At 36.1% G+C, this 14,337-nt stretch overlaps 1 protein-coding gene across 2 annotated transcripts in view; it reads right to left on the bottom strand.

The window, feature by feature from the left end:
- The window catches only part of LOC150105647 (serine/threonine-protein kinase Nek10-like), a 268,426-nt gene that overhangs the window by 105,058 nt on the left and 149,031 nt on the right, over nucleotides 1-14,337 (bottom strand). For both annotated transcript variants that reach the window (XM_090394286.1, XM_090394287.1), the window contains exon 19: nucleotides 13,564-13,685. In XM_090394286.1, the coding sequence (XP_090250412.1) occupies nucleotides 13,564-13,685 (122 nt within the window). The remainder of the gene's footprint in view (nucleotides 1-13,563; nucleotides 13,686-14,337) is intronic.

Here is a 14,337-nt window from a genome sequence, read left to right as displayed (position 1 = left end):
TTTTTATATAATCTTCAATATCATCTCTTCCCTTGTGTGCAACTGAGAAGTCTCCATTACACAATGTGCAATTTACACAATCACTGTTAGAAGTTTTTCCACTTGGTTATAGTATAAATTAAAGATACCAAGAAATTATATACTTGGTTTAATCCTTTATCCAAGTGTAAGCAAAAAGTTTGCACCTGAAGTAACTTCAGGACTGGACAACTCATATATAGAGGCTAATGATTTCATATCACTTGCCTTGGTATCCCATAATACAAAGCACATATCCTTATGGACATGTATAATGCTATACATTATGGGAAGGGTACTACCCAGACCGGTTTTGACATTTATCGAAGTCTCATCAGTGGGAGCCAGACCCAAAAGATTCCAATGTTGAAGTAATGTAGAAGTCACATTTTCATATACGAGTAGCCAAAAGGTGTCACACCTTATTACTAAAATATGCTGGATTAGAGACAGATGTTGAAAGTTTTTAATAGTGATATCACATAGTTATACTATGTCATATCGCTATTAAACTTAGTTAATTTATAGTATAACTAAGTTTCCACTTAGTTATACTATAAATTAAAGATACCAGGAAATTATATACTTGATTTATGCATTACTTCCTATTACTATTTATACTAATATACTTATAGTAATAAGTACATAATTATATACTTCTACATTACTTCAACATTGGTATCACTTCTGGGTTTGCCTCCCACTGATGAGCCCTCAATAAAGGTTGAAACCGGTCTGGATAGTGACCCTTCCCATAATGCATAGCATTATACATGTCCATAAGGATATGTGCTTTGCATTATTGGATACCAGGGAAAGTGATGTGAAGTCATTAGCTTCTTTATATGAGTTGCCCAGTCCTGAAGTTACTTTAGGTGCAAACTTTGTTTGCTTACACTAATTGCCTTCGCTGTGCACAGCGAAGGCAATTAGGGGCATGTACGGAGTATTATGCAGTACGTAATGACATAATGATCAGTTAGAACGAGCCTCAATAACCATGAATCTTGGCAATGCGAGTGTGTTATTCCTAGTTTTCTTCGAATTTCTCTCGGCCAATGATCTTCTTGAATTAGAGAAACATGAAAGAAACGAAGAAGAAAAAGATAAAGAAGATAATGAATATGAATCAATTACACCTGATTTTTTTATTTTGTTTTCTTTTTATCTATAACCCTTTCACTTTTCCAACAATGTCAAAAAGATTCAACAGTGCAAAACCAGAAAATGAGCAAAAGAAACAAAAAAAAGCAATTACGTTAGAGGGAAAAAAAGTTTCCAAAAAAAACTATGAAAGGAGCATGGCATAAACTACTTTGTCCTCAGTTTAATAATAATTTTGAAGGCTTTGAAGACCCAACAAAGATTGTGAATTCTAAACTCAAGCGATCTTAGGTATGGCTAACCAGCTGCAAATGGAAGTTTCAGAAGGTGATGTTAATGATCTGCTTCAATCTCAGACAATGGAACTCTCAGCCAATGATCTCCATGAATTAGAAGAACATGAAATAAACAAAGAAAAAAAGATAAAGAAGATAATGAATATGAAGCACCATCTCAGTTTTCACTTTTAAAAGCTAGAAGTAGCATTTAAACTTCTCAAAAAAGCTCAAGCAATCTTTGAATCACAAGATTCAGACTATGAACAATTTAGTAAATTTTCCCAAGAAATGAATAATGCTTCTGCTCGCTATTGAGCTATTTTAAACGAAACGAAGTGAAAGAAAAAAAATGCACCGAAGCTTCCTAATATATCTCCTGCTACCTCGACGGCTGCCGATTCACCCAGTGATATAAAAATGAGCAAATTTTTTTTTTCAAAGAATCTTTTTTAATTTGTTATTTTTTAAATAAGTAAATTTTTGGCCAGTAAAGCCTTTTTTTATGATTTAATATTCATTTTATATATTCCTTCTTATGAACATAACTCTCACTGTAGCATTATTTCTATGGCAAATAAACTCCCACTTTACGAATGGTCGCCAGGAAACAATTAATTCGTAAAAGCGGGAACTACCTGTATATAATTTCTTGGTATCTTTAATTTACACAATCACTGTCATAAGGTTTTAAAAACTTATACTCAACTTGCAACTTTTCACTGAAACTACATTTGCTCTTTCTCATAGTAAGTAAAGTAGGAAATGCAAAAACTAAAAAAAAAAAAAAAGGTAGTAGAACTTTTCAGACACAAACATCAAACACACAAGGAGAATTACTAATCATTAAGCACATAAGCACTGGTAATTTAAAAATCCAAGACTTTTTTCAATCCTGGACACAGCCCTGGGTGTAATTACAAATCCTGGACTGTCCAGGCCAATTCTGGACATCTGGTAACCCTAATATTAAAAATTGTGTTGACTTACTATACATCATCATCATCAAATTCCTGACATGTACTCTCAAGGGGTATATAGGATATGACAGTACTGCATGAAAAATTTACATCATTACTAACTTCCTATCTACAGTTTTCCTCCAAATCAGTCTGTTACTTGTCAAGACTCCAACATTATCAGATCTTATATTTCTATTGTCTAAGGCACTTTATACCGTATCAATCCACCTATATCTTGGTCTTCCTCTGGGTCATTTTCCTACCAACCTGGCAGAGAACACTTGTTTTGCTAATCTTTCCTCACCCATTCTGTTCAAATGGCCATACCACCTGAGATTAGCTCTCCTAACGCATTCCTAGATGCAATTGACACTGTCAGCAGACTAGCTCTGCTGACAATGTCAAGTTCTTACCGAATATCCTCGTTTTTAATATGATATTGCAACTGATGCCATCTGTTCACGCCTCTAATCTTTCTCAGGACTCTCATATCTGTGGTCTCTAGTCTTTTACTTCTGACCCAGCTCTCAGATCCATAAGTTAAAATTGGTTTGAACACTGTCTTGTATACAAGACAGTGTTCAAACCACTGTCTTGTATACAGCTAATTTAGTGTTCCGACTAATTTCTCTCTTATTCAATATGAATTTATTCAATTGACTTCCTACAATACCAGCTTTTTTGATTCTGTTATCTATTTCCATATTTAATTTACCATCTTCACTAAAAATCGTGTCTAAGTAGCTGAAATGTTTTACTTGTTCCACAGGTTCCCCATTCAAAACACAGTTGACATTTTCAACCATTCTATCTATCTTCATTGTCTTTGTCTTTTTATTGCTGACCTTCACATACCATATCTATTACAACAGTTATTCAATTTAATCAGGGAATCTTGCAAACTTGTAGTGGATTTATTTAGAAGTATAACACCATCTGCATAAAGCAAAGAGCTGACATTAACATCTCCAATTCTGATATCATGTTTAATACCACTTTCCTTCATAATGTGATCAATATAGATAATGAATAACAGAGGGGATAATGTACATCCTTGTCTCACACCAGATTTAACATTAAACCATCTTCCTGTACTTCCTTCAATTCTAACTGCTGACTTGCAACTCAAATAAAGATGACGTATTGCTTTATATAATGCCCCATTGACAGCATATACCCGTAGCGTATTGAATATCTTCTCTCTTGGCACCTTATCATATGCCTTTTCCTGATCGACAAAACTTAAATACAGATCTTTGTTATATTCCCATGCTTTCTCAACTATTTGTCGTAAAGTGAAGATCTGATCCTGACAGCCTCTATTTGGCCTGAATCCAGCGTGTTCTTCACCAAGCTTTTCTTCCACAATTCTTCTCAACCGTTTCTCAAGTACAATGGGATAAATCTTGCCTGGAACACTCAGTAGGGCAATACCTCTGTAATTCTCAGATTCAGTTTTATTTCCCTTTTTATATATGGGTACCATTAGAGCTCTACTCCAATCATCAGGAATTCGTCCCTCTGTCCAGGCCTTCTGAGCTATGCAGTGCAGCCACTGTAAGATTTTTATACCACCATACTTCAGCATTTCTGGTCGAATATTATTATCATCATTATTATTGTTCCGGGCAACTCCAAGGAGTCGACAGACTCATCTAGGGAGGCCCTAACATCATGTCAAGAACAACTATTTGACATTCACACAGTATCTATCATAACTTGCCTTGAACTCATTCACCCATAACAGATTCTGGAAGCTTATTCCACTCATTCACTACTCTCCAAGTGAAAAACTTAGTAAAAAAACTAGCTCTAACACCCTTGTCAACCACGCTCTTGCCCAGCTTCCATTCATGACCCCTAGTCCTCCCACCACCAGTCATATTTTCAAAAATATCTTCTGGCTCAATCTTATAGAAACCCTTCAGTAATTTGAATGTCTCAATCATATCATCCCTCCTTCGCCTATCGACCAATTTCTGCAACCCACAAATCTCCAACCTATTCTCATAAGATTCATTCCACAGACCTGCTATCATCTTGGTCACTCGTCTCTGGATCCTCTCCACTTCCTCCCCATCACGAAGAAACCCTGGTGCCCATAACTGGCCACAGTAGTCCAGATGGGGTCTTATCAAGGCTCGATACAGAGGAACAACAACAACATCATCAACAACAATATCATCTACTCCTGCTGCCTTTCCACATTTCAAGCCTTTGATGGCTTTTTCTTTTTCAAGTATCAATATGTATTCCTGACTGAATGCCTGTTGAGTGTTTTTTACCACTGTGCTATCACTGCTTGTTTCATTTAGCAATTTTTCGAAGTAATTACTCCATACTTCAAGAATATTTTTTCTCCCATTTTCATGTCACCTTTATCATTTCTAACTCCTTTTACAGCACTCTTTCCTCCATTCCTAAGCTTCTTCAACAACCTCCAGAATATCTTACCACCTTCTTGATATTTATTTTCTATGTTCTTGCCAAAGTCCTCCCATGACTTTTGTTTAGCTAGTTTTACACAGTGTTTAGCTTTCTTATTTGTCTCTGTATTCTCTAAGAGCACAAGCAGACTTATTTGCCAGGAACTTTTGATATGCTTTCTTCTTTTCCTTCACTGCCTCTTTAACTTCCTGTGTCCACCATGGAGTTCTGATTTTTCTATCCTTGCAGATAACCTCACCACATGCCTCTCTGGCTGAATCAATTAGGGTTTTCTTCAAGATTTTGTTCTTGTTCTCAAACTCTTTCGTTTTTTTTTCAATAATCTTGTGTATTTTAGTCTACAGTTCACATCTGAGAGCTGCTCAACTTTTATTCGCTTTAAAACTTTCTTACATGTCATTCTTTTCAATGTGAAATTCAATTTTATCCTGCTCAAGACTAAATAGCGATTGCTTCCAATTTCAAATCCTCTGTACACTCTGGTGTTCTGCACCGGGGAGAAAACATCACTATCAACAATAACGTTGTTGAAAACATCACTATCAACAATAACGTTGTTGTATCAAAAGTCTCATTGACATAGTCAATGAGACTTTTCTTATTCCTTGCCTCTTCTTTCCATGTGAATTTGTGTACATTTTTATGTTGGAACATGGTGTTAGTAATAACCAGTCCATGTCCTGAGCAGAAATCCAACAGGTATTTGCATTATTATTAGCTTTGCTCTTTTCTCAAAATTTTCCCAAAACATTTTTGTATGTCTGACAATCATTTCCTACTCTGCTATTTAGATCCCCAACAAGGACCAACTTTTCCTTTTTCATTGTGTCAGTAGCTTTCTCTAGAGCCTCAAAAAATTCCTCCACTTCTACCTTAGTAGACCCTTCTGTGGGACATAGGCACAAATAAGTCTCATTGTCCAGTTCCCCATTCTGATATTTGCCCACATTACTCTACTTGAGACTGCCTGCCATTCAAGAAGATTAGCCTCGTATTTAGTGTTGAATACTATGGCTACTCCTTCTTTTCCTTGATTGTCATTGCCTGAATATAACATTTGTATTTATTGGTCAGAAAGATCTCACCAGTTTTTGTCTTTTTTGTTTCAGTCACCCCTATTATATCAATCTGGTACTTATCTAATTCCTCAGCTAGCTCCATTTCTTTGCCATTCAGGCTTCTTATGTTGATAGTACAGATCGTTAACTCTGGTGATGTTGAGTTGGGGTGTGCTTTCAGATTTGTTCCAGTAGCTGACTTTTCGCTGTTCGCCCTGGTTCCCTAGTGAAAACAACGGGGGCCTTGTTTAACTGGGCAACACCCCAGCCGTCATGAAATTTTGTCATTTTGTACCATCATTTTCTATATTGGTTTAAGCCAATAAGAATACAATTTGGTTGGCTAAAGCCCAAATTTCTAGCCCATCCTCGTTCGTTCAGTATCCAGGTAGATACCCAACATGGTACACCACGAGAAGGTGAGAATTGGACATTAGGTCAGAAGCCCTGGTCGGTTCTCTGCATTCCTTTAAAGGCTATGTGGAGGTCTCCGCTCAGTTATACATCTTTGACCCTTAAGCACCCCTATCTAATCGTTATTCACAATACAGATAATGCCATACACATGCACAAATATTGATTCTCAGACAGTGGCCTTGTTACTCAACATCTGTGCATGTTATTAGATTTTGTAAATACAGTTAGCTCATAATTAATTCACTTCAACAAGAGACTTGTCAAGAGACAATAAAAAAAAAGGGTATACAAATCACTCCTTCAAAAACTTACAAAGGAAACAGAAGAAATATATAAAAACAAAAGAAATATAGTTAAAACCATAGTACAGAAAGCTCACAAGATTCTGGAACAGATTTATTAATAAAATAGAAGGAGAAATACATGGAAGACAAGACATAGCCTAGAAAATATTAAGGAAATTAAACAACGAAGAAAGAGATACAGCACAAATCAACACAATACAAGAGAAACAATGGATAGAACATTATAAGAATTTATGATATGACCCAAATTTAATAATAGAAAATAATGAAGAAATCAACACTGATATGTTGTAGAACAAATAAAATTGGAAGAACTAAAAGAAGCAATAAAGTATCAAAAAATAGAAAATCAACTAAATTAGATTACATAAATGGAGAGCTTTGGAAATATGACAGAGAATATTTACATCACAGATTCTTAAAATTAATAAATAACTGTTGGAGGAAATGTGAGGTTCCATCAGATTGGTTAAAAGCTAAGATTATATCTATATTTAACAAAGGAGACAGAGGTGATTGTGGATAAAGAGGAATAAATTTATTAAATACAGGTTACAAAATTTAGAGTAACATTCTCAATAAAAGACTTCAAAATACTGCAAACAATCTACTCTCAGAAGAACAAAATAGTTTCAGATATGGAAGATCATGTATAGACAATATTTATGTGCTAAATAAATTATTGAAAAAAGATGAGAATTTAAGTTAAAAAACGTTTAATTTTCTTGACCAAAAAGCTCTGGAAAGACTTTTAATGGGATTATATTGATCAAGTGCATATAATAAACAACTAAGTTATACCAACTAGTTTCACCAACTAAGGCTGTTGGCATCTTCAGGGTACATAACTGATGTAAGGCACTAAAAAGTAAAAAACTGTTACAAACTATAATCGGTTGATTATAGTTTGTAACAGTTTTTTTACTTTTTAGTGCCTTTCATCAGTTATGTACCCTGAAGATGCCAACAGCCTTAGTTGGTGAAACTAGTTGGTATAACTTAGTTGTTTATTATATGCACTTGATCAATATCAAATGAGAATTTAATTTAGAGACTGATATGGCCTTTACAGATTACTAGAAATCTTTTGATAAAATACACAGAGGAAAAAAAACTATGGAATATAATGAAAAAACAAGGATATCCATTGCATTTGGTACAAAGTTTATATAAAGATACAAAAATACAGTTATAATTATGTAATTAATTAACAGAAGAGATTGAAATAAGTCAGAGTGTCAAACAGGGATGTAGCTTATCTCCAACTCTATTCAATATATATATATATATATATATATAGAGAGAGAGAGAGAGAGATCAGATTATTACAATATGGAAAACAATAATAAAACAAGGTAATCAGAAGAACTATTATCAATACAATGCTGTATGCAGATGATCAGATTATATTACAAGACAATGAAGATGACCTTCAAAAATCAGTTTATGAATTAAACAAAATAAGTCAACAATACAGTTTAAAAATCTCACAAAAGACATAGCATTTAAAGGTTGGGATCATGGTAGATCAAAAATAGTTATAGAAAATAAAATAATAGAACAGATGACACTGTTTAATTATTTAATCTGCATAATAACATATCTAAAAGATAAAGATATAGATGAAAAATTAGACTTTTTTTAAATCTGTGGAAAATCAACATCAGAAAAGAACTAGATATTTATAACATAAATGAAAAGATCAAGGAATATAGAGAGAAATGGAAAGAACATCTGTCTAGGATGGAAAGATATTGGCTACCAAAAGAGGTGGACAGATATAGACCAAAGGGGAGAGAGAGAGAGGAAAACCAGCGACGAGCTGGAAAGACCAGTGAAAAGCTGGAACAGGTAAAATGCCTAATCCTTGAAGAGAAGAAGAAGAGACTGGGGGGGGGGGGAATGCTATACAAAAAAAATTGCTTATTATGGGATATGAAAATAAAACATGTATATAACTGATTGCTGTATTTTCTTTCTTTTCTATCCCTTTTCTTCTATAAGTAAACAAATGTGTCAATTTCCTCACTGTACCAGTTCATTCATGAATTCTTCATATCAGTTAAAATAACATGTTGCTTAATTGTGGCTGTACTCAGTACATCCAATATAAATTCATCAACTACTATAAACATTTGGAGCATCCCTTAATGTAAACATATGTGTGAAAGTACCATCAAATTTACAGTTACTTTTTTTTTAATGTCGAGCCTATACACAAGAGGTTGGCTGATTAACCTATAGTACATTAGTACTGTATATAGTTAGTGGGTTGGGAAAGGAGGAACTTGTTTTACATTTGATTTGAAAGACTGTATATTGTATTCCTGGGAAACACAGCATTTGGAAGACTGTTCCACAACACAGCAGTTGCAGGGATGAAGGAAGAGGAAAAGAAACTTGTTCTGTTTGTGGTGCACTCTGAAGGGATGTTGAGCAGCAGCTACGCATGTTCCAACGAGCTTAGTACTAAGTGGGGGAATTATTGATGTTATTTCAGATGAACATTTCCCATGGAAATATTTGTAGAATATACATATTACAGAAACCAAACGTCCATGCGAAAGTGGAGGGGGGGGGGAGGAGAGTGAGTCGGTAAGAGAGATAGGTCATTAATAAGTCTAATTGCTCTCCTCTGTATTGTGTCAAGTATTTTGAGGCAGCTTTTAGGGGCCCCCCACCACATATGTCAGAGCAGTATTCAATAGCTGGATGGATTTGTGATTTGTATAATGTTAACAGCTGTTCAGGGATGAAGTAACGTCTTGAGCAAATGAGAAATCCTAGTTTTTTTGAAGCTGAGGATGCAATAGTAGTGATATGTTTATGCCAGGAGAGGTTTGATGTCAAGGTAATTCCAAGAAGAGAAATCTCAAATTGTCTGGAAATTCGGGTATCGTCGGTGGCCGGTGAAAATTTTAAGTGGGGGTGCCGCATATACAAAATAAGAAAAATAATTCATTTTTTCCTGATTAGTAACCAATTTATTAATAAATAAATTTACACATTAAAAAATTGCTTTATTAAAAATATTTCACCCTCACCACGAACACACACCAATAATAAAAGTTTTGTACACAGAAATAACGCATGCAAGCATACAATTTATCTGTAGCAACACTGCTGAATGAGCAGTGACAAGTGCAACAAATATCGGCGAGTCTAGCTGCAATTGGCCGAACATGATAATTCCGACACTGCGTTAGATCGCAGCACATTTGTTTCATAATCTAAAGCGTTAATCGAATGATTCCGATTATTAACTATTCAATCAATGTCGAAACATAAGCTGTAACCTTTAACATGTTGTATTGCATTTATATTATTTATAAACACAAACAAAATTTAATTTTTTCGTTTTTTTCCTTTGGGGTGCTGCAGTATTGCAGTGCTTATGTACAAGCTGCCACTGGTACGTCAAAAAGGATACTGGGAAAAAATTGTTCTTTTTTATGAGAAATAAGACAGAACTGGGTTTTATTAGCACTGAAATTGATGAAGTTATTTGAACCCCATTGGAGAATGGCTTGGAGATCAGAATTGAGGGTGGTGGTTGATGTTCTGTAGGTTGAAGTGAGTTGTGTAGAGTAAATCAAATGAAAGGGAGGAGTGCAATGTGCTGTCATCTTCAAAACTGTGTATTGGGTTGGAGATCAACTGAAGTAGGTCATTGATATATAGCAGGAAGACAGTTGGTGAGAGGACAAAACTTTGTGGAACCCAAGCATTAGTTTGAACGGTGAGAGGATAAGGAACCATCCACCATCACACATAGTGTGCATCTATACAGAAAGCTGGCAATCCAACTACAGAAAGTTCTGAGAGAGACCAAATAATCGTAGTTTGCTTAGTAAGCCTTTGTGCCAGGCCTGGTCAAAAGCTTTGGCGATATCAAGTGCAACCACTTGAAATTCACCAAACTTCTCTATGGCATTTGTCCAGAGATGGGTGACATATGTGAGCAGATCTCCTATTGATCAGCAGTGACAAAATCGATACTGTGATCGTTTATTAGGTGGGTGTCTTCAAGGTAGTGTAGTAGTTGGGAAATGATTATTTTTTCCATTACTTTAGACTGGACTAAGATAAGTACGATAAGGTGGCATGACTTGTCGCCCTTCATGGGAATGGGTTGAATATAGGCCAGTTTCCAGGTGTGGGATAGATACCAGTGGAGTAAGAGAGAGTATATACACAGGTGACATAGGATAGGAGTCACTTTTGGTGCACAAATTTTCAGGACAATTGGAGGAATTCCAATCAGGGCCAGGAGACTTTTTTGTCTCTAATTTGGACAGTATTTGTCTGATCTCTTTCTGGCAAAAGGATATAGGGGGAATTGTATGTTGGGCTCTGGAATGGTTGGGGGGGGGGGGGGGGGGCATTTACCATTGTCAATTATGCATGCATTGGAAGCAAAGTGTGAAGCTAGAAGATTGACTTTTTCTGTGAGTGATGATGCAATAGAGCCACCCGGGTATGATAGGGGTGGGAATAGTGTTGGGCAGAAGTTACGGCCAATTGCTTTGGTGAGAGATCAAAAGGCTTGGCTGCCATTTGGACAGGCTGCTTATTTTCCTGATTTTTGCTCTTTCGAACTCTGTTTTAGAAGCATTGATTGTTTTTTTTTTTTCATCTATTTTGGGCTTCAGTATAAGCTCTAAAGGAGGATGGAGTTATCTGAGCCAGTTACAGTATGTTTGGTTTTTCATTTGTTAGCCTTGGCACATCTTCTGGAGAACCGGGGTTTGGTTAGGGAATGGCAGTTCAGAGTAGCGTGGGGAATGTATGTTTCCATGCCGGCGAGGATTACTTTGGTGATAAGTTCGGTGAATATATTTGGGTTGGAAGGCTGGAAGCAATAGTACAACCATGGGAATGTGGCAGAGAAGTTGCAGAGGTTGTCTCACTGTTATAATGCCAAACTACTCTTGTATGGGAGTGGCTGTGTAAATGCTGTTGAATGGGAGAGGAGAATGAGCACTAGATTATGGTCAGAATTACCTAGAGGGGCCACTACTTTCACTGTGTATTTGGAAGGGTCATTGGTGAGGAAGAGATCTATGGTGTTTGGGGAGTGGTTTGGGTCATCTGGTATTCTGGTTGGCATCTGAACAAGTTGTGTAAGGTTGTTAGTGATGTTTCAGCATCTCTGCCTGCAAGTGTACAACTGGAGGAGGAAAGCCAGCTGATGTTGTGGCCTTTAAAATCTCCTAGGAGGATAAATTTTGCTATTGGGAAAGTGGGACTGGAGAAAAATCAATTTTTAAGGAGAGGAAATTAAAGAGCTCAGAGTGATTGGTTGCATTGGGGGGGAAGCGATGAAATATCCCTTCCCCACTCAGCAAATGAATTTGGTTGAGTGGGGAAGGGATATTTTCAACCAAAGAAGATCAAAGTTGGGCAATTCAAGGTTGGGTGCTCTCTGGCAAGGTATGTCAGAGTGGATATATGCGCAGATGCCACCCTTGGGTCAAAAGGAGTTAAAGAATGTGTGTAGTTTGGAAGGTTGAGATGATAAATAGTACTTGCGGGGGGGGTGAGATTTGAGTTTCTGTCAGAAAGAGTAGGTGGTGGGGGGGGGGGGGTTGGCAGACTGAAGGTAGTAGGGGACACTATTAAAGTTGGAGTTTAGGCCAATGGATGTTGGTGAAGTGGATATGCAAAGTTCTGTGAGGCATATATTTGACCTCAAGAGTCTTGCACATTTCCTATGCAGTGCCTGCATACTGGCTTCCATGGTGGCATCACTTGATTTTTGCACCAATTTAACTTTCTTGTAGTTGATGATTGAACTAGTGTCTCCATGTTGATGTTTTTCTTCAAGTTCTCTTCGAAGATGGCATCCTTGTTCCCTCTGTGCAAATGTTAGGTCTGGTTGAGCATGTGTGTGCGATTGGGAGAGAAGTGTCTTTGAACTTGTTGTTGTTCGCTGTTTTTAATTTAGATGTGCTTGTCAGAGTGTCACAAGATGTGGAAAGTTTGTTCCATCCTTTCTTTTATTTATGGGCCCAAAACGATGGCACCTGATGATATTTTTAGAATCGATGTTGCATTCTTCTGTTAATTTGTTGATGTCTTCTTTTACTGATTTTCCATTTTCTGTCAGAAAGTTCAAAATAACAGCATTGAAATTTTTGTTTTTGGCCTCCATCGAGGCCAAAAACAAAATACTGTTGATGCAATTACGGTATGATGAGATATTCATTATGACAGGTTTTGTATTAAATATCAGATACATTTCAGTAAGCCAGCTTGGTTGACAAAGTAGATGTGTATTCACTCTCCAGCAAGCATGATGCGAGTTTTCATTCTACTGTAAGCATGAATGTTTTTGAATGTCTTTGAGAGTAGTAGATGAATTTCATCACCTAGCATGACACCATCACCTCATCAAAATATTTATATTTTGCAATAAGCATCTCAAGGTATCATCAGCATGAACACACTACAAATAGACCATGACATGAAGCAAGAATGCCATTCTACTGCTGTGATACTATCTGAATATGAATTTGAATGCACTTTGTAATAACTATTGACATTGTCCTGCATCATATAAAAAAGATCCATTTGTTGTGTGTTTACTATGATGATGTGATGAGATATTTATTATGACACATGCTTTGTATTAAATATCAGATACATCTCAGTAAGCCAGCTTGGTTGTCAAAGTAGATGTGTACCCACTCTCCAGCTAGCACGATGCGAGTTTTCATCCTACTGTAAGCATGAATGTTTTTGAAGTCTTTTAGAAGAAGACGAATTTCATCACTTAGCATGACACCATCACCTCATCAACTTATTTATGGGGGGCCTGAGGAAGTTTCTTGTCTGGTCTCTAGAGCAATGTTTTTGGATCACATACCCCTTAATCCACCCACAGTATACTAATAATAAAATGTATTATAGGTTTACCCTTAGTGGGTGAGACTCAAATAAAAAAAATTAAATCTAGTAAAATAAAACTAATTACCTGAATCAATAATTTCCATATACGCTCTTCAGTGAATAGTTCTTTCTTTTCCCTAAGGGATGTGCAGTACTCTGACAACGAGGCTTCTTCATGCAGCTTCATAATAATATACAGCTTTCTATCTGTTAAATTGAAACCACATGTTAACTTTTCCAAAAGAGAGTAATACTGATTTCTGAAGATTATTATTATATTATAATGAATAGTTTCAGCAATACATTTTTATTTTAAATCCTTAATTTTAAAATACTTATGCTACAAATTAACCATTTTATATGCATGCATGTATGGGGAGCACAAAATGTGGTTTCTTCTTTTGTCACCTTCAGTTGAAAAGAATATTTGTGGGATAAATTGAACTTATTTCAAATTCTGCATAATGCAGAATTTGAAATAAGTTCAATGTGCTACACATCTTGTGCTACACATCTACTGTGCTACACATCTTGCTTACTGATGAAGAAACATACACAAACTTTGCATTAGATATCGCTAAGAATCTGGCACAAGGACCTATTAAGTAAGCTTCCATTATTCAGTCTATCCTGTGACTTCTGCAAATGCCTTTCCATACCACAGTTTTGCCAATGACAATACACTACATTCCTCCTCGCTTGACAAATCTTGCATAAACAAATCACCACAACTCACAGAGCAACAACTTCTGCAAGCCTAAATTTTGATCTCCAAACCATTCTTCAATGGGGCTTAGATAACCTTGTCAATTTCAATGAATACAAAACACAGTTCTTCCTTATTTCCCACACAAAAAGA

This window comes from Typopeltis vanoorti, chromosome 6, assembly GCF_054136105.1.
Source record: "Typopeltis vanoorti isolate ZY-2024b chromosome 6, IOZ_Tvanoo_1.0, whole genome shotgun sequence".
Classification (NCBI taxonomy): domain Eukaryota; kingdom Metazoa; phylum Arthropoda; class Arachnida; order Uropygi; family Thelyphonidae; genus Typopeltis; species Typopeltis vanoorti.
The sequence above is the reverse complement of the archived record's forward strand: the minus strand, read 5'-3'. Positions and strand labels throughout refer to the sequence as shown.